Consider the following 19683-nt stretch of genomic DNA (forward strand, 5'->3'; position numbering starts at 1 on the left):
ACTTCTGCAGAGGGTAAATCAGAGCAGTAGCCTATCTTACCTTTTACAGCTACTTCTCTATTGACTTGAAGATACAGATCAGTGTCAGCTGGCTGCAGTTAGCATGATGGCTAACCCTTTTGACAGCTCAATATGAATTAAATACTCTAACTTCTGGTTTCTGTCTTACTAATACATTTATTAGTGAAATACATTGACATCTCACATGTGAAAGAGAAATTGACTTCTAATTCAAATTGTGAACAAAACGTCCATGTAAAGGAGCAGACTGGATACTGCATACATGATGTTTACTCATTTATCAGAAGTTCTGTTCTTCCTCATCTGCATCATTAAGGCACTCCCAATGAATTTGTGTAGGAAAGCTAAGAATATATAGGCTAGACACCTTCCGTATGAATTTTAGGCAAGGTAACTGTTGGACTTGACTAAATCACACTGTTGGAAGGAAGAGCAGAATAAAGGCCAAGGAAGGATTCCTGGCAACCATTTTTCAGTTTCAGCCTGTCTAATCAAAGTGTTCTTGGCATACGTGTTCTTAAATCTTTTGCCTGTTTATTTTTCACCATTATTTTCTGTTTAGAATTCGGCAAAAGCAAAAAGAGGGAGGCACATACTCCCCACGAGATGCTGAAATTATTGACACTAAGTTCAAACTGGATCAGTTGATCACAGTGGCAGACCTGGAACTGAAGGATGAGAGATTTACACGGTAAGCGTACTCCTTAGGCAAAACAGTAGTCCAAAGGGGCTGTAGCCATGACCCCTTTCTGACCTTTGCTTGTTTGGAAGTGTTTGTGGTGTTCTTATTTACACAGGTCACTGAGATCCTCTTTCAAAGAATGACCTCCATCCTCAAGACACTTCTCACTAGCTTTTAGAAAATCACTTAATCTTCAGCTCTTTTTACAGCAAGATAAAGATCTAAGTGCAAATCACTGTTTAATTGTGTTAGAAAAAAAAAGGGCAACATATTTTTAAACATGCAGAATTTCTGGGTTTTTTTGATGGCCCTGTTTTGTGTAGACTACAAAACTACATAAGCATTTTGAAAAAGTCAAACTCCCAGAAGTCCTGGCTAGCTAATTCAAGAACAAATCTGTCATTGTTTAATTGACATTTAGAAAGTGTTTTTTTCACAAAGGGATTTGCATAACATCTGGGTTTCTGTGGAGCTCAGCACATTGGCTATCTTGACATCTGTTCCTTTAAGGTATATGCAGCAATTCCAGGCTATTCATATTTTCTGTCCAGCAAAGAATCTTGTCAGCCATATTTATCAAAGGAAATCTGCTCTTTCAGACTCCCAGAAATACGAATATTATTCACTGAATAAATGTAATGATGATTCTAAATAATACATGACATCCAACTGAGTTAGAAATGTTTGGTGAACATTCTTTACCTGCCTGTATTTTCCCTGCTGTTTCACAGATGAAACACTGTGGTATGCAGTCTCCTTAAAGATGAGAAGCCTAAAAGTAGTCTTGCCCTAGCAGTCAGGCATCCTACTGTTGCAGACTAGGAGTAGCTGGAAGATGAAAGGTTGTAGCTGTTGACCTGTTTTGTTTGTGTGTAGATGTCTATGTGTGTGGTACAGAGTAAGCTGATTGCATGTACAAACCTGTTTAAAGTAGTGCACACAAGAATGGCTGCTTGTAACAGATGAGAAAACATACTATAAATCATCTGGAAATCATCGACATAATGCGTGTGGTATGTTCTGTGTGGGGTATATGTCATTCAGATAGCGTTGTATAGTACCTGCTAATAACAGCAGAAAACATTCTGTAAAGAGAGAACCATTGCCAATGCACTGTGATAACTGTGACTCATATGAATGATCTTGATGGATCTTCAAAATGGCCTTGTTTCCAAAGTGTTAGCTGAATAAGAATGGTACTAATTTTGTTTACATACTAAAGTGTTAATGGATTTTACTTCCAGATACTCTTCATTTTTCTTTAGACGCAAGGAGATATTTGTCATCCAGTAAGTTTTTATATTATTGAAGCAACGTGGTGTGTTTTCTGTGCTGTTCTCTGTGTGCTATATTGAACGATATAGTTAATCAAAACGAAATGTCCATCTTTGCAGCTATACTAATGGCAAACAGTGGTATTTGTCATTTTGAAATCATGTTTATTTTTAGTCTCTAATATTAAGGTATAACAGTTCCACGAGTATTTTGAAATAAATCAGGGCAATTTTTACATGGAAATTATAACACATGACAATACGGCACTGCTCTATACAACCTATCCTTGAAGCAAATGTAGTGCGAATGTAACATAAGAAACATGCTGTTTCTTTGCTTTGGCAGTTAGAATGTATGTAGTTAGGAGACGTTCTCTTTTTTTCTCAGCTGCCTTTGGTACACACACTGCAGCTGTTTTGTACTATGCTACTACAATCTCAGCAACATATCCACGAGTCAAATCCTTTTTCAGCTTGCGGAGTACTGTTCTGCCACTTTTCTGTCTAAATTGTGTGTAGTTTAGATTTGTATAGTCTCAAAACTCTATAGGGTGATTGCAAACTACAATATTTCATACCTATGTGCACTTCATTGTGTGATTTATGCACAGCAAGGCCTTTACTGAACAGTGCTTCAGCAGTTTTAGTTACATCACCCTTATTTTAATGAGTCAGTCTCACATTTTTGTTATCAATTTTTCATGTCCTTCCATCTGTATTTTTCTCTTTCTTCTTTCCCCGCTCCTTCAATGGCCAAAAGCAAACTCTGTTCTGCCATTCTTGTAAGGTACATGATGCAGCTGTTAAATTTTGGACTATTATTTTTCGAACAGTAGTGGTACTAAAGCTACAGCAGGCTCCTTGCCCAGGTTCTTTGTTGGACATTACAAGAAGCTGTTGAAGTGCAGGCACCAACTGAGAGTTCCTTGGGACAGGATTCATACCATCATTTCCACTGGAAGTCAGTAAATGTACTATGGGACTCTACTAGATAACATACATACAGTAATGAGGGGAAGGATATCCTTTATCTGCTCAAAACTTTTTAGTTTATTATGGCTTTTTTTTAAGCTTTAAAGAATGTTTCAGTATGTGTAAGAGTCTTTTCTGATAATGCCAGTGACCAAAAGAGACATTTTAGGTGTCTCTAATGCTGTCTCTCATATAAATACATCCTTCCTGGTAATGAGTGATATCAAGAAGCTACTAGAAGCTTCTTGCACCAAGAAGCAGCATGCAGCAAGGCAGCTTAGTGCAAAACCTGATGTCTAAAATATATTCGCTGCCTGTTTTCAGACTTCCACAGTTGCACTGCAAAAGAACTTTTGTACCTGTTGCCTTTGGGGAACAGCTATGTAGAAGTCAATCACAGTCCTAGTTCTTGTGGTGTCCTTATCATTCTCATGATTTGTGGTTTAAGCCGTGACATGTTAGCATGTTACATTATTGTATTACATGTTGATGACTGCAGTATAACCTTTACAAATTTATCGTGCTTTTGGAATGGGACTGTGCATCACTGCATCTGTATAACCTACTGCTATATGTTGGCTACGTTTAGTCAGCTATCATCTCAGCTGTGTTTGCAAAGCTTGCTGTGTTGCAGAATGCTGGTTTCAGTTCATGTCATCTTGTAATTATATGAGGAAAACAAACATGGGCAGACTCCTTTTCCAGGATGACTTATTTGTATTTCTTGGACAGCAGTAAATCAGCTGAAATCTGGTCCAACTAATTATGCTTTCTACCCTGAAAGGGTGATGGGGAGTTTGTGTGAAAATCTTAGGTGATAAAACAGCAGTATAGACTTTTTTCTGTATCTGCTAATAATCCCATTCAGTACACATTTGAAGGAAATGCTTTGCAAACCAGATGCTTTGTCATTTCTCAGTCAGTATACTATTTATTATGTTAGCTACTATAAATCAGTAAAGGCATGGACTTGCATCTGACACAGTTCATCCACAGAATCAAGATACTCTAACCTTCTCCATGAAATCCTTCTTGACTGTCTCTCATACATTGTCTCTTCAGACATTCTCTCATACTTAGTGGATTGTGGCCTATGATCTTGGGTCATATTCTCAGAAAATTTGGGCAGCTGGTATCACATGAGAAATAAAAGGAAGTGCAAAAAGGTTTTTCTGTTCTGTAAGAATACGACTAGAAATATATTTTATCAGTCTTAGCAGATCAAAAATTCAACAGCTTGAGAAGTATTGAAGCAAAACTCAGCAATTGTTCAGTAAAGGTTAATAAAAAAAAATTATTTCACACATTTTTGTAACTTTTTAAATATTAATTATTTTGAATTACAAGTCAATTTAAGTAGAAAAAACATCAAAATTAAAAGTGCCAAGCATCCAACTTTGCCAATTTTGAAATTTTTTTGGAGTCAACATTTTTTTCAACTTGGGAAATGCATGGCAAATCCCAGTTCCTAGTAGTATTTTTTCTTAACATGACCGTCATCAGTAAAAAAACTACTTGCAAAGCTTCAGTGTCTGACAACTACTAATACTAGCTAGTATGTATACACCATCTCTCAGCAAGTCTTTGTTAGGCAATTAATTAATGTGATGTAGTTTCAGAGACGATGCAAGGCATTAAGTCCTTCTAAGTTCAGTGGAAAATGAGACCTGCTTTATGAAGCCAAATGCTAGGTTTGAATGGTTGGGACATACATTGATCTCCATGATGGTGGAGGTGGTATGAGTCAGACAATAACAGAAAAAAACCAACCCTTGTTTAAAACATAGGTAGACCATCAGTCTAAACTGGATTAAACATTGGTTCATAAGGCACATTGAATATACTTACACTGGGGGCTCTCATTACTTACTTTTTATAACATGTCCATAGGGTTTGGAAAGTCACTTTTCAAAACAGACATTCATCTTCTGTGAATAAATTCTGTCACTAAATTTTCAGGGTACACCAGGTTTGGCAAGAGACAAGTAACTTCCCTGTTCCAGGTGCATTACCTAGGAGACAACTGCTCTGGTACTCTACCTTGCAGTGGTTCCTGCAGAAAGGATAAAGCCATATAGGTCCTTGTTTCTTAAAATCTTTCCAGGATAAGTTGCACCTTGTGGTGGATGCTTTGAGGCTTTTGTTTTGTTCTATGCGAGACAGATTTTCAAACAAATTCACAGATTCAGAAGAAATATTCCTGAATTACAGACACTGTAACCCTTACAAATAACAGGCAATTAGAAATTTTTATGTAAAAGTATCATATTTAAAATTATTTTCTGATCTCACCTTTCCTCTATGTTGTGCATTCAGTAGGTGTCTATATTTGAGGTAACACTTTGCACATACATTACTTTCTGTAGACCATCTGTTTTTTCTTTCTTTGAATGGGAGTAGGCATGGCTCCTGCCTTGCCTTTTTCTTCACAAGTTTCCCTTTTGTAATGAACTGTCAAAAACAGGCTTCCTGAGCTTAGTATCCCAGGAGTACAAAGTTTATGAATGTACATATCCTGGTACAATGGAAGAAATGACCATGTGTTCTCTTTCTTTAGGCCTTTAATATTTAAGAAGGGTTAAGCTCCATATTGCTTTCAATTAACTTGCTAAAAATTAGTTCCTCTGTTGGTCCTAGGAAGTGTCAGTGGTGCTTATGAGTTAAGCCTTTTGCCTACATACTCATTTCTGTTGTTTTTTATGTGCACAAAGTTTTAATGCCCTGTGGATTTCAGATGATTGACCCAGGGAGAAAGCCGAGTCTGTGTGACAATACAGTCTTCAGTTACCACTGCCAACACAAATAAATGGCTTCTTTCTAGCTCTATCATGAGTAATCTGAGTGGGATTCAGATTTTTGATAGACTTCAAAAAAATCCCACACATGAAACAATACACTGTTTTAAAAGAAAATCAGATTTAAGGCAATAAAGCATTCTTTATCTTAGAGAATGTTTTTCTTTCCTAGTTTCAAAGTCAGACAAGTGGGAATCTGGAATTCTGCAGCTGAAATAGGGAAATTTGCAGTTTCATGGTTTGATTCTAAATTGTGCTTATCAAGATGTAGTGATATATATATTCTTATGTTTTATAGAAAAAACTGGGAAATGTGGAGAACAAGATTACAGGTAGACAAGTATTTGATGAAACACTGTAAGATTATTATTACATACTCCAAGTCAAGAGACTTGGAAAAAACATTAGTTTTTGAAGCTCGAGGATGCTGAAACTATACATAGCTGTAAGTCTTTAGTGAGCGTACAAAATTCATCCCTTCTGAAAATTCTTACACAACAAAGCCAGCGTCTTTGCCACAGTCTTCAAGGTAGACATTAATTCTCATATAAGCATTTAAATTAAACCATATTATTTTCCAAGCTGCCAGGCCACTACATTGTGCACTTGCTACCAACAGAAGTGTGAGAGTTCAGTAGTTCTAAAAATCAAGTTCTTCACTTAAATGCCCACAGGTAGGTTGAAGTGTCAATCTGTAGGTGCCTTCTTTAAAAATGTTTACTGCTTGTGAAAGAGAATATATGATTATGCCTTTAAAAAATCACCTGTTATTAATATTAAAAATTAACTAGAAATCAACATATGTAACGCTGTTTTGCTCATTTCCTGAGCTATTTCAGTGCTTTACTTCCCTGCCTTGAGTGAAAGTAAAAAAAGGAAATATTGTTGAGTAAGGTGGTGTTAATGTTGCTGCTTGTCTCCTATGATGCTTTGCTGTTGGATCCGTGTACCTTCAGCACTGAAGCACTAAATGGCATACCCAGGTTGCTTATGTACAGAATAGATGTAATTTTTATACCCTAATGACCAAATTGCATTTGCTTACTGCAAATTGGGTGCACTAAGCCCCTAAGTGATATCAATTCAAGAGGAATAAAGCCAACAGTATTCAAAAAAATTACTGGGATGTCAGCTGGGACATGACTTTTGTCCTGTTGTTCTATGGTGAAGATTAGTGAATTCAAAGGAAAAACAAATGTAATTTCTTTGCAGAGACTGGTTATAATTTTCTCCTGAAAAAAAGTCCTAAAAAATGATTACTTTCTGCTCAAAGACAAATGTATTTGTACGCAATACATTGGCACAGCTATTAAGAATATTTTTTCTTCAGGAAACTTTAGTTCTATAATGTTGCCATTATTACTAGAAGGTAGTTTCATCTGCCACCTAATGCAAACAACATAAGTAATATAATAAACACTAACTAGAAGTCTAAGCATTCTGAATAGAGTTGCATGCTTTGTCATCTTAACGCCTTCTTTTTTCATTCTAAAGCTCTCCTTCAGTTGTCCTAGTAAGAACTTTGAGTTTGAGCTGCCTTCTGTGAATTCTTACACTTCTTTTCACTCCAGTGAGACTGACCCAAGGCTTTCATAGCCAGGTTGCTTTGTTTGAAGAGAACTGTCATAACAAACTATGAACCACAAAGGCATCTTTAGTAGCTTTGAAATTAACTTCTCTGATGTTCAATAATAAATGATTAAACATTTGTAATAATCTCATTTTATTATCTAATTTAAAATTTGAATATTTAAGAATAACTTCATAACCCAAAATATTCTTAAAGCAACTTGTCTTTTCTACTAAATTTATGGCAACAGTAGACATTTGTATTTGTATTATAGAATAGTTTTTTTAATATTTGTATGTGAGAATGTATGATTTTTGGAGAGACGGACACATAAAAGCTATACTTAGAGGTTTTTTGAAGGGGCAAATTATCTTTTAAACTGTATTACTTCAAACTTTTTGGCTTAGTCTTTTAGACAAGCTTTGTCAGTCTGAGTGCCCAAAGTTTGGCTTCTAAGTCCATAATGCTGAGACATTCTTGAAATGGGTTCAGAGATGGTGATAATAATGACCAAGTTCCAAGGCCTTCTGAAAGTCCCCTGAGTATAGATGCTCATGTAATATCTTCATGAAACCTGCTGTGGGACCAAATTAAAGATCTAATATGTAGCACAGTTTTTAAAATCATCATGCACCAGAAAGAGCAGTGAATGTATAAAACTGAGCATGAAAACAGGCACTCATTTTTTAAATCTTCTCCAAACATAGCTGTTTGGTTTCTGTAGAGGCACACCAACAGCATGATTCATCTGCAACTTATTTGAGGTATCTGCTTCAAATGAGATGAAATCACACCTATTTCTCTTCATTGATTATAAAAGTAATCTAGTGTGACTACTCAGAAATAGGTGTCTGTATTCAGTCAGTATTCAGTATTTATGCTCTGAAATGGTCCTTAGAAGAACAATATTGAGTACACACTGTAAAATTAAGCCTGTCAATGTATATGAAATGGTGTGCTGGAAGTATGGACTTCCCTGCACCATATGAGCCCAGACCACTGTAAAAGGATCTGAAAAGAATGATAGAAACTGTAACTACCATGTCCGTATCTGCCAATACCTGAGACAAAAACTAAGAAAGACAATCACCCAAGATATCTGACATATAATAATGTTTGAATCCATAAGAGAAATAAATCTAGTTCTTTAGTTACTTCAGTATTTAATCTAAAATCTATCAAAATGTACAATATTGGCTAACTCTCAGCTTGCTACATTTAACAAAAATCTCTGTTGCAGGTTACTTAGTTATAGAAAATCCATCAAGTAAGTTGATTAAAGCTTGTATGTTGTGGTCATAAGTGAGTCCTAATGTGTGGTTCCCTCCTCTATGTTTATTAGAAGAAAACTCCAAGCTGCGTATAAATCATAAAAGCATGACTAATTGCATGGTAACTGGAGAAATGCTTTCTCTCTCTCTAGGGTGAAGCCTGCATGTCTGTGTTTTAGCTTGGGAAGTAATACAGGGATATTTAAACTCCTCAGGGTTTAAAAACCATGTCATTATGAGAATGAGGTCACTGCAATATTTTATATGTCTAAAACCTTGCAATGTATAAAATGTTTTCTGTGTGACAAAGAAGTATTATGTACTTTAGAATGCAATGATAACTTTACAAATTTCCATTAATGTCAAAACCTCATCTTGGAATGCTGTTACCTATAAAAACAATCCCACTCTTACAGTACTGTTAACATACTACCAACATTAAAAATTTGATGAGGGGAACAACAAGGGGAGAAAATGCTTCTATTTTAAGGGAATAAAACCAAATCAAATAAGCATGCTGTAAGCGATTAATAATTTTCTGCCTATAAGTAGCAATTTCTAATTTTCTGCTGATAAGTATCAGTTTCTACTGAACTGAAAAACATTGTTTATTAATAAACTGTAGTTAAATAAGAATAAAAAGAATGACAAATAATTTCACTATAGTCTTCTAATTTTTCTGTTACTACTTTCAGGCCAATAAGCAAGAAATCCTTCTTACAACATGTTGAAGAGCTTTGCACAAACAACAACCTAAAGTTTCAGGAAGAATTTTCGGTATGTTGCTAGCAGTTGTCACAACATCGCAAGACCTTCAGTCGTTTCATGTGTCACATTTCATGTCCATTTTAAGCAGGCAAGGCCGTGAAGGACTCTGGCCTTGATAATCAATACCCAATTACCACGTTGATTGTTTAGAAAGTAATATTACACTGATTTGGATTCTGCAGTCTACACTGCAACCTGATCAGAATTATTCACCTAACTGTCAGCAAAAGATGATTTTCTTTAGATTCCAGTCTTTGCAAGAACACCATAATATTTGTGCTTCTACATATGTAGTGATGCACATGTAGTTTACCTGAGAACAGTTTATTCAGAAATAGTTTTCTAACATATATACAGATATATTTAATTGCTTTAAATAAGTATGTTTTCCTGAACGATGATGACCCCAAAAACGCAGCTGACATTTATTCTGTGAAATGTTAAGGCCCCAGTCATACTGTTACAGAACTCAGAAATATTTTTCTTTCATAGGCTTCAGTGCAGAAGGTAAAAAGTTTGGGCATAGTACTTTGCTTTTTGTTCCTCTACAAATAACAGGTCATACTTCCCATGCTCTTGAGAATAGCTTCCATGTGAATGTCTTCCATCTCCTTATGTGAGTAGATGAACACAGCAAGCCTGTCTGTCTTTCTGAAAAGAGACCAGCTTTCAAAATATACATTGCATATAATATAATGCATATATATTTTCAAATTTAAATCTCAATTTTTTCTCAGTTTTCATTAGGTAATATTTTTATGGCTATCATGGTTTTTTTTCTCAGCAATATCTTCTCTTTTTGTTATTTCAGCATCATTATCATAATTTGTAACACATACAGTCATTTGCCCTCACAAAAATAATTTGTCATTCTCCAGTGACGGTATTGTTTTGGATTTATAGATTTACCACAAATTGCTTACCAGTTGGATTAACAAAAATGAAGACTCAACAATTGGCTTTTCTTCTGTTAGATTATAAAATTTCAGTCTCTGAGGGAAAACTAAAAAAAGTGTGAAAAGATTAATGGTATTTCCTACAGATTTTTTGTTATGCTCCTTAGGTAAAATTGGTCTGGATGTAATAATAAAAAGCACCATAAAATTCTCTGAGCAATAAAGTAAGAACCTTTTTTTCCAAGAGCAGAAGTGTTATTTCACTTGAACAAGAGTGATTATTATTATATTGTGCATGACTGAACAGATGAAAAGTTTTACTAGCAGTAACATTTTCACATATTAACGTTTATCACTGGAAAGTGTCTAGTATTACTTTCTTTAGGTGTTACCCACATTGGGTAAGTCTTACAGCATTGGCTAAGTGTTAAAACTTAAACAATCGTGCTTTATCAAATCAAAATCTTGGCAATCCATTTCAAGTTAAGAGAATACAAGTAGCTGAGGCCTCTTCCAACTAAATTATTTAGTCCATTTACAATCTACAGCTTTTTATTTGTAATTTGGGATTCCATTTTTTAATTTTTTTCTCTGAGCTTCAACTCCCATGTTTCAGAGTGTAGTGATATCTTACCTTCCCATATGACTTGTCCAAGGGCAGGAAGAATTGCAGGGTAGGTCCAGTCCCTGATGGAGAATATGTCTATAGCATCTGTAGCACCTGTCTTATCAGATGAATAATGGGATTGACAATGTGCTTGAAATTACATCAGAAATGACAATGCACAGAAATAGGCAATGCACACAACAAGCAAGCAGACCTAGTGACCAGCATTGTTCCCATCCACATTCATCATTTTAGTTTCACATAGATGACTCGGGGCTCCTACAACGTGTGTAGGCGAGATGAGCTCAAGATATAAACCCGTGGGCCATTATATCTGAAGTACATAACTAAAAGCATGGTGCTGAGCTTGCTTGGGCTCTCTGGCTGTCTCTGTACTAGTAAATTCAAGCATACCAGGAAAAGGACATGAGGAACATGATAATTTACACTCATAAACTGCTAGTATATTCCCTGCCTTGAATTTGGACTGTTTCTGCTAGCAGTCTTCCTGGACAATTCCAAGATATGTTTTGGTAGGTAAAGTAGTTTAAAGAAACAATAACTGATGTTGGGCAGTTATGATGGTAACTGATGGTGGGCTCCATGTAGCTGATATTCAAACTTCCAGCTTTCCAGATGATATCTCTCAGCATCTTTGGGAAACCAAGTTTTCCTAGTAACTGGCAAATTACTGAAACAGAAATATTTGTATAAGTGGTTTATGATAAGTTCCGTTCATGAATAAAAAAGTGAAATACCTCCAAATATCATCACTGTACCATAAAAGTACTACAGCAAACAAAGTGCAAATTATTTCAAAGTTTTGTAAGTCTGCAAAGAGATATGGTTTCTGTGACAAACTGTTGTTGAATTTGGGAATCCAAATAGTCTTTCTCCAATTCTGAAAATAATCATTTAGACTGAAATCCATACTGATGCAGATAATTGGTACAAGGCTTTTGAGCACTCATTCAGATATGGAAGCATCACTACAAAAATAACATAATCTGCTTCTCTGTTTCCTCTCTATTACGAAGTACTGTACAACAGTGCTACTTTTATACTAGTCAGCTGGTAAGTTAAGACTCAGAGGAGTGAGGCAAATGAGGCAAATTAAAGTTCACATGACATGCACATGATATATGGTCCCATGGCCCACAAGACTTGCAAAATGCCATAGGCATTTCATGTATGTTCTTCCTTCATGCAAAATTCAATGACAGACGTTTTGTGGGAGACTTTCAGCTTTCTGAATGAAAGGAATTTTAACTTCTCAACGCTTAGCTGTCTTTTACTGTTCTTAGAAATCCTGAGAGGAAAGCACAGAAGTCACTCTACTGTGTCTGAGAATGGGGATCTTTCTGTAGGTTCAGTTATAGAATTGGGACTTTACTTCTCTAAGGGATTATTGAGGCAAAAGGCAGAGGCAACAGAATAGGTAAAAGAAATGTACCTTGAGTACGGTAGAGGTTGCTTCAAAGACAAGATTTTGAAATAATGGGTGCCTTTAAAGATACTTTTCTAGAGTATGTTACAGTTCATTTAGTTTCATATTTAATTCATGTCTGTTAACTATGTTTTTTAATTCTTTAACATATGGATATAAATGTAAAGTCAGCCATTCTTTATAAGGTGATTTTAAGTCAGAAACTTTCTTTTTAGAAGGGGCATAATCATAGGCTTTTCATCCTTAGGAAGCATAGATATTTAGAGAGATTTTGAAGAGCATGTATGGGATCTAGTCCCTTGTTAATTTTCAAAGGGAGATGAGCATCTAGTTGTTCTCTGCCATTCTTCCCCTAATTCTTTCCCCAAGGAAATGTGTCAGAACCAGGAAAAGAAGTCAGGTCCCTTGCCTGAAACTCTTGCTTTTATCATGAAAACCTCTTTCCCCTTCTATTCAGAAGCACCTGCAGTTATATTATTGAGGATATAATTATAGAAATGAAGTAGGCCTCGTGCTTCAGGCCATAGGATTTTTGTCAGATGGTGAAAGAAAAAAAATTCTTATGAGATAATATTGCATGTAATACAATTCAAGTGTTTTGAGCTCTCCTTTATATGCCAGACATTGTCCAATGTACAAAATAGGATATCAGATTAAAGGAATTACTGATTTGGTTTATTACGTGGTTTTTTTAATGATCCCATTTTGCTAATGTTTATATCAAATTATTCTTAGTATTTGAACCCATCAAATAAGGCTGACAAAATATTTGAATTAAAGAAAAATGCTAGAATAAAAAACACTCCTGTTTTTTCCATTTTTTGTTACCTCTTTCATTTATTTATTTATTTGCTAATAGTTGTCCATTACATTTTATTTATAGAAAACAAACTGTCTCAAATACCTGGGCAAAAGAGCACTTGAAAATAATTAACATTGAATCTGATAGCAGGGCTATCTGCTCCACTTTTGGAAGTAGCCCATGTAGTGCCTAACTGTTAATACTAAAAGACAAATTTGAAGGGATTACTCAGCACTAGCGGCAAAATTTTTTATTGTACTCATTCAAAGCAATAGGTAGATCTCTTCGTCTTTATCTTAGCCAGATGTTGAAATAGACTTGCATATAACATTTGTTAAACAAAGGGAAAACCTATTACAGTTAATGCAGTTACTAACTTGGAAATTCTGGCTAAATTCTGGCTTTTCTGAGACTTCTGTTCTCTTTATCACCACTATGAGATCACCATATTAATATGTTTTTTTCATTAACAAGTTATGAAGTCGTCTTCGCTCTTCTACTCAGCTTTGGAAATTATACCTATTTATGTACACAAACACCCCCATCAAATAAGTTCCTCAATATAAATGATTTATCCATCTCTGCCCTTCTGTAATAGAACTAATGACCAGTTATGAAACTACAGTACAACCCAAAATAACTCTTCCCACCCCTTTCACAAACAGTCCTGTGAACAATAGCTAATTGCCAGTTGTCTCAACTTAATTAAATTCTCATCAGTTCTCAAGCCCCAGGAGTCGGGAAAAGGCATTATTCAAGAGTAAGGCTGAGTCAGTAGCACATGGTAACCAAGTGTGTGACTCCATGAAAAAACAGAAAAGAACGACAAAAGGTGATAGGCTGAATTTATCCAGACTTGCAAAGGTGAAAGTGCACGTAAGCTTTAATTGTTCAACTTGACAGCATTGTCTGCAGTGGTGCATTAAATGTTGCGGTGTAACTGGGGTTGGGCAGTGAGGTGGAATGCTGTGTAATGCTTCCAACTGTTCTTAGAAATGCACTTTCCTGCAGAACTAAGGAATTCCTCTTGCTGGATGGCTGTGTTGGGTTTTATATTCACTGAAAGTGAAATGCAAAGGTTTGCCAACAAACATTTATTCCTCTACAGGAACTTCCCAAGTTTCTTGAAGACCTTGCTTCAACTGATGCTGATCTGCCTTGGAACAGGTCTAAGAATCGTTTCCCAAACATAAAGCCATGTATGTGTGCTTACTGATCAACTCCTCCGTTTTGCTCTCTGCCTTCGATAGTGCAGCATGTATTTGAAATGCAACCGTATTTTTGTTTGATCTGCCTTTGAAATGGCAATACAATCATGTCCACATTATGAAATAATTTTCTGTCAAGTAATCTGTCTTTTCATTGTGTTTTTTTAAAGACAGTTTTATTTGCAAGTAGCTTTCAACTTGCTCTCACAAGCTTTAATATGCAGGTGCAAGAAACTGTAGCCTCTATAGTTTCTTAGCTTTGTAATTCAAGCCATGTAGCAAACTCTTTAACATTCTTCCTCTTTTTTCTCCCCTTCAGTGAGAAGTAATTTTTTTAAACATAAAAAATCCACATGTTTGTGCATTCAGCTACCTCAGGATCCTGGGTATGCTTTCTTGTGGATATGTGTACATGTGCTGCAAAGTTTCCACAGAAGATCAGAGTGACTGTATGATAACTTATAAGCCAAGGCTAGATTTTATCACAGGAGACAGGAGTCTGTCTCTCTGTACTCAACACTGCTTCATTTTTCAGTTAATAAGACAAGAAATGTCATTATTATTTTAGGCATTAGCTGTGATGTGAGATGGGGAGCATGGCATTCCTTGGTTAATAATGCTACATTCTGTGCTATTAACTTTTCAGAGCAGCTGTTCCTGCTATCTACTGCCTTGTTCAAGACATACTCTAAGTTAGTCACTAAAAATTTATATTCATGACATATAAACAGATAAATTTCATAAATTTTTAACTTTTTTTTTTCCACTACATTGGGAGGCAAACATCAAAATTTGGAATGTTTGGTTTCAGCATTTAGTTATTGTCATATGACATCTTTCCTGGGTTTTGTCATTTCTGCATACATACCATGGGCCCAAATTAGAAACCCTCAATATATATTTTTTTTTCCTGGAATAATGAACTTACCTTATGTAAAAGAAGTTAAAGTATGTAAGTGTGAGGAACTGGCTCAAATCTGTGACCTGGGTACAATATATAGGACAGAGACCCAGCTGTCTGTTCACATGGAAGTTGTCTGTGCTAGAACAGCATGGCATAAAGCACACCAGCTATCATTAGGCAGAGGATCCTTCTGTATGTACACCAAATTGGAGGATTTGGCACATTCACCATTTTAATTAAAAAGTATTATATTAAAATAAGTCTGGAACAGTAAAGGATGACCACAGTAATGGAAATTGGTTACATTCCCTTTGTAATTAATGTTCTACTATGTCAAGTATGGTTAGATTAGCAACAATAACAGTATTTTTTATTTTTTTTAGCACTCCAGGAAGACTTGTTACATGTTTCTATGTTTTTTAAACAAATCTTTTATTTAACTAGACTGTATTTCTATGATAGATAATAACAACAGAGTAAAGCTGATGCCTGATGCTGGTATTCCTGGATCTGACTACATTAATGCCAGCTACGTGTCTGTAAGTAGAAAGTCACTCACATTTTTACTATATTTGTTTTCTGGCAAAAGAGAGTCAAAAAATAACTTGAAAGAAGAACAAGATTCTAATTTTTCTTTCATTCACTACAACTACTCTTGCCATGGCATTGTTTGAGTGACTCCTGTGGCATTGAACATGACTGGTTAAAAATATAATTTATCCCATTTTCATTGCTAAGCAGTGATTTTCAGTAATAATCAAAACTGTGTCCAGCAAATTACTTTCTATAAATATTCTCATACTATTATCATTAAAGACAACAGCGAAACTCCTACCAATGTCAGTTGTTTGGATGGGTGTTATTTGGTCTCAGTTCAGGAGCTGGAGCTATTGTATATGAACAGGATAATGTAAAGATAACTGAACTGAAAAGTTTCATAGAGATAGCTAATAATTTTGGTGAGCAGGATTTTGTTTTTTTATTATTTTGTGAAAGTTATGATGGAAGAAAATACAAATAAGCTTCTTGAAGAAGTAACTGGTATTGTATTTCTCATCTTCAGCTTTCTTCCTGGACCTTCCATTTTCTAGTTGTGTTCTCTGTAAATCCTTCATTTATATTTTTATCTCATTTTTTTCCATTGAAGCTCAAAGTTTGACTTATAACTGTGCATTTAATTTGTTGTAGCAGTGGCTGGTTGTCTAACATGAGGTCAAGACTTCATTTGCACTAAGCACTATTCAAACACATAGCAAGACATGCAGACTGTAGTCTAAAAAGATGAAAAAATGGCAAGTAAAAATAGTTATTCCCAGGTAACTAAGAGACATTCACAGAGAATAAGCAAGAGAGCTGACAGCATCTTCCTCTCTCATTAGCAAAAGCTATTTATTCCCTTTATATAGAATGTCCTAGTTCTGACATTTAGCAGATAGGAAGAGCCATGCCACGTTGTTACTTGACACCGGGACTGTACACAGAGCCACCAAGAAGGAGACCAGACAGCTTGGAGCATGGCCTAGTCTTTACCCTTCCTGTCACTAACTGACATGCCAAGGCTTAGGCAGGGAACACTAAGAGCAGCGTCCAAAAAGCTGCAGCAAAAGCCAGCTGCAGGGAGTGTTCCCTGCTAAGATTCTGCATCTCTTTACTGCATACAGGCATCTCACTTTAGGTCACCACTGTTCATCAGTGAATAGATAACTGTAATGTTACCTTTTCTCAGGGCTAAAGCTTTGCTCTTTATATGCTCTCACTTTCCATATTTGTGGATGTGTAATTATATAAATGCATATAGCTGTAAATATACAAGATGTGCATGTGTGTATTTACATACCTATTTATCTAGGTGTGTATACATATGCATACACGTAAAAAGAGGGAAAGAGATCTTGTATATGGTTTTAACAAATGGGAACTTGGCTGCTACTTTTATTTTCATTGGTTGAACAAGAAAAAGTCAGTAACCATACTGCAAGGTTTGCATCCCTGAATTATAGTTTCTCACCTCACTCTTAAACTAGGAAGGATTAACATAGTTTCTCACTGCCACCTGTTCTGTATATTATAGATGGAGTAAGTAAGAGGCAGCTGTGAATTATAGGGCTATAATTCCAACAAGGAGCTTCAGTGGTGCTATAAACCACTGTGTAAGTTGTTTTAGGCAATAAGCAGAACTCTGTGATATTATAGACTTCTAGCTCTACAGCATAAATGTATTGCTATTATTGCTATTGTTATTTTAGACTTTCTATAGTACATGAGAATTCCTTTAGGGTACACTTAGTTTCTTTGGGGAAACAGATCCATGATGCACTGATAGCATTTACACAGATTTTTTTCAACAAACCTCCTTCTCCCCAGGTTTTACAACAATTTATAAATGAACTAAACAGCTGAAGCCAACATTAAAACAAAAGGCAACCCCTACAGTAGGTTTCTTTAAAACTTTTATCAGAGATCATTTGTTTGAGTAAGCTCCATCCCTAAGTTACAGCAGATCCCTGATGATCACTGGAAGGACAAGGTCATCAGTGTGGTATGTATCTTGCACTAGCTCTCAGATTGCTCCTTAGTTGTTTTCCTGGCTCCCCTGCTCCTTAGCACTATGTAATTCTACTTTGTTGGCCACCTCCTAACATAGTTCTTGGTGGCCTCTGGCTGGATCTGCAGTAAGGCTCCTATGAAGGCTTAGATATTTTTAAAAGGGAACTACTGACCTGATGTCCCTGTAATTTCTCTGATAAATGCATTGCTATTAGAATGACATTTCCCAAACTTTATTAGAGCATTGGTTCATAACTGATCTATACAGTGGAACAAATGCCATTACTTCCTTAGGTTTCCAAGGCCATCTGCCATGCAATCATTAGCCAGGCCTATGCCAAGTCATTTAGTATGTCTGACAAAGTTTTAGCCTTATACGTGATAGCTACAAGCGCAACTATGAGTCACATGCAAACTCTTTTTTTTTTCCTTGCCAACGATTATGTATTAAATATTTTCTTTTTTCTTAGGGTTATTTATGTCCAAATGAGTTTATTGCAACTCAGGGACCATTACCAGGAACAGTGGGTGATTTCTGGAGAATGGTGTGGGAGACGAGAGCAAAAACACTTGTGATGCTTACACAATGTTTTGAAAAGGGACGGGTAAGTTACCAGTGTGCCAATTAACAGCATTTGATATAACTGGAAATTCTGTATGTAGTTTCTGTCAAGATTATAATATGATCATTGTTAATTAGTAATCATCTGCCTGCAGATAAGATGTCATCAGTACTGGCCAGAAGATAACAAACCAGTGACTGTGTTTGGGGATATAGTGATTACTAAATTGATGGAAGATATTCAAATAGACTGGACCATCAGAGATCTAAAAATTGAAAGGGTAAGCCAGAACTGGAGTCTGATAGAATAAAACCCATCCAGCACCTCAAAGAACATCAGATGTGCTCCATGTCACCCAACTACCCCTCAGTATTCTTCTTTTAATCTTTTAATGCATGTGCACTGTACTGCCTTGTTTTCCTGCATTTTGTTTTCATTCCTGGGTTTTGTTTCCTGAGAATTTTCTCCAATTTCTGTTACAAAAAGCTCAGTTACTTGTCTGACATGCTATGAAGGGCCTATCAAGGTTACTGAACCTCTGGTTTGGTGGGAGGTGAAGTTTCTATTTGGACACCTCAGTTGTCTCTTCTAGAAAGGAGTAATCCTAACCATTCTGTGATCAGACAAATCCCTTTGAATGTATCCCTCTCAGATTAAAGGGCAAGATTCTCTGGTGCAGTGCAGCTGTTTTGCATTGTACCACCAGCCGTAATGGCCTCCACCCCCAGGAGATTCACCCAATATAAATGAGAATCATCAGTATTACTCCCACTCTTTCTGGTGGGAAGCGAGGTGGGGGGTATAGCATAGATGTTCATCCTTGTCATGATCCACAGCTATAGTGTCCACTCTTTGGAAAAATTCACACACAGTGTTAAGTCAGACAAGCAAGTAGGCTCAGAAAGCAATCTGGACGTAATAACCCAAGATTAAGTCAGCCTTCTTTTGCACTCCCAACATTGACCTGTGTTGTATGTAGCGCAGCCAGATCCTGGGACCAGAACTCAGCTATCCAATAGATGTATTGCCATCCTGTGGCATGCACACATGATGAAAAAAACAGCAGTTAGGGGATTGTCTCAATGGTCACCCCATAAAGATGTATTGTGCACATAATACAGGGAAATTGAGCATTTTAAAATGACTGAGAGAATAGAAACTATTTTCAGTTGAAATAAGACATAAACAAGACTGGAAAAGGGACTATTTAGAGTAAAAATGCTTGCCAGCAAAATGCAAAGTCACTGGTGTTAACCAGGGTGAGGCTGGAAGAAAATAAAGCATAACCTGCATTGTCTAAGTGATTCATTTACTATAGCTGTACTACCCTGCACAAGAAGTTATGTCCTTGATAAG

The 19683-nt window shown here is 36.1% G+C and overlaps 1 protein-coding gene across 2 annotated transcripts in view; it reads left to right on the top strand.

Moving 5' to 3' along the window:
- PTPRQ (protein tyrosine phosphatase receptor type Q) overlaps nt 1-19683 on the top strand; it is a 141860-nt gene that overhangs the window by 114246 nt on the left and 7931 nt on the right. The window contains exons 52-59 of one of the 2 annotated variants that reach the window (XM_055712885.1): nt 584-712; nt 1948-1992; nt 8555-8581; nt 9281-9362; nt 14214-14304; nt 15680-15756; nt 18235-18369; nt 18482-18607. In XM_055712885.1, the coding sequence (XP_055568860.1) occupies nt 584-712; nt 1948-1992; nt 8555-8581; nt 9281-9362; nt 14214-14304; nt 15680-15756; nt 18235-18369; nt 18482-18607 (712 nt within the window). The remainder of the gene's footprint in view (nt 1-583; nt 713-1947; nt 1993-8554; nt 8582-9280; nt 9363-14213; nt 14305-15679; nt 15757-18234; nt 18370-18481; nt 18608-19683) is intronic. The other variant, XM_055712886.1, reaches the window with a different exon arrangement.

The sequence above is a fragment of the Falco cherrug genome, chromosome 5 (genome assembly GCF_023634085.1).
Source record: "Falco cherrug isolate bFalChe1 chromosome 5, bFalChe1.pri, whole genome shotgun sequence".
Classification (NCBI taxonomy): domain Eukaryota; kingdom Metazoa; phylum Chordata; class Aves; order Falconiformes; family Falconidae; genus Falco; species Falco cherrug.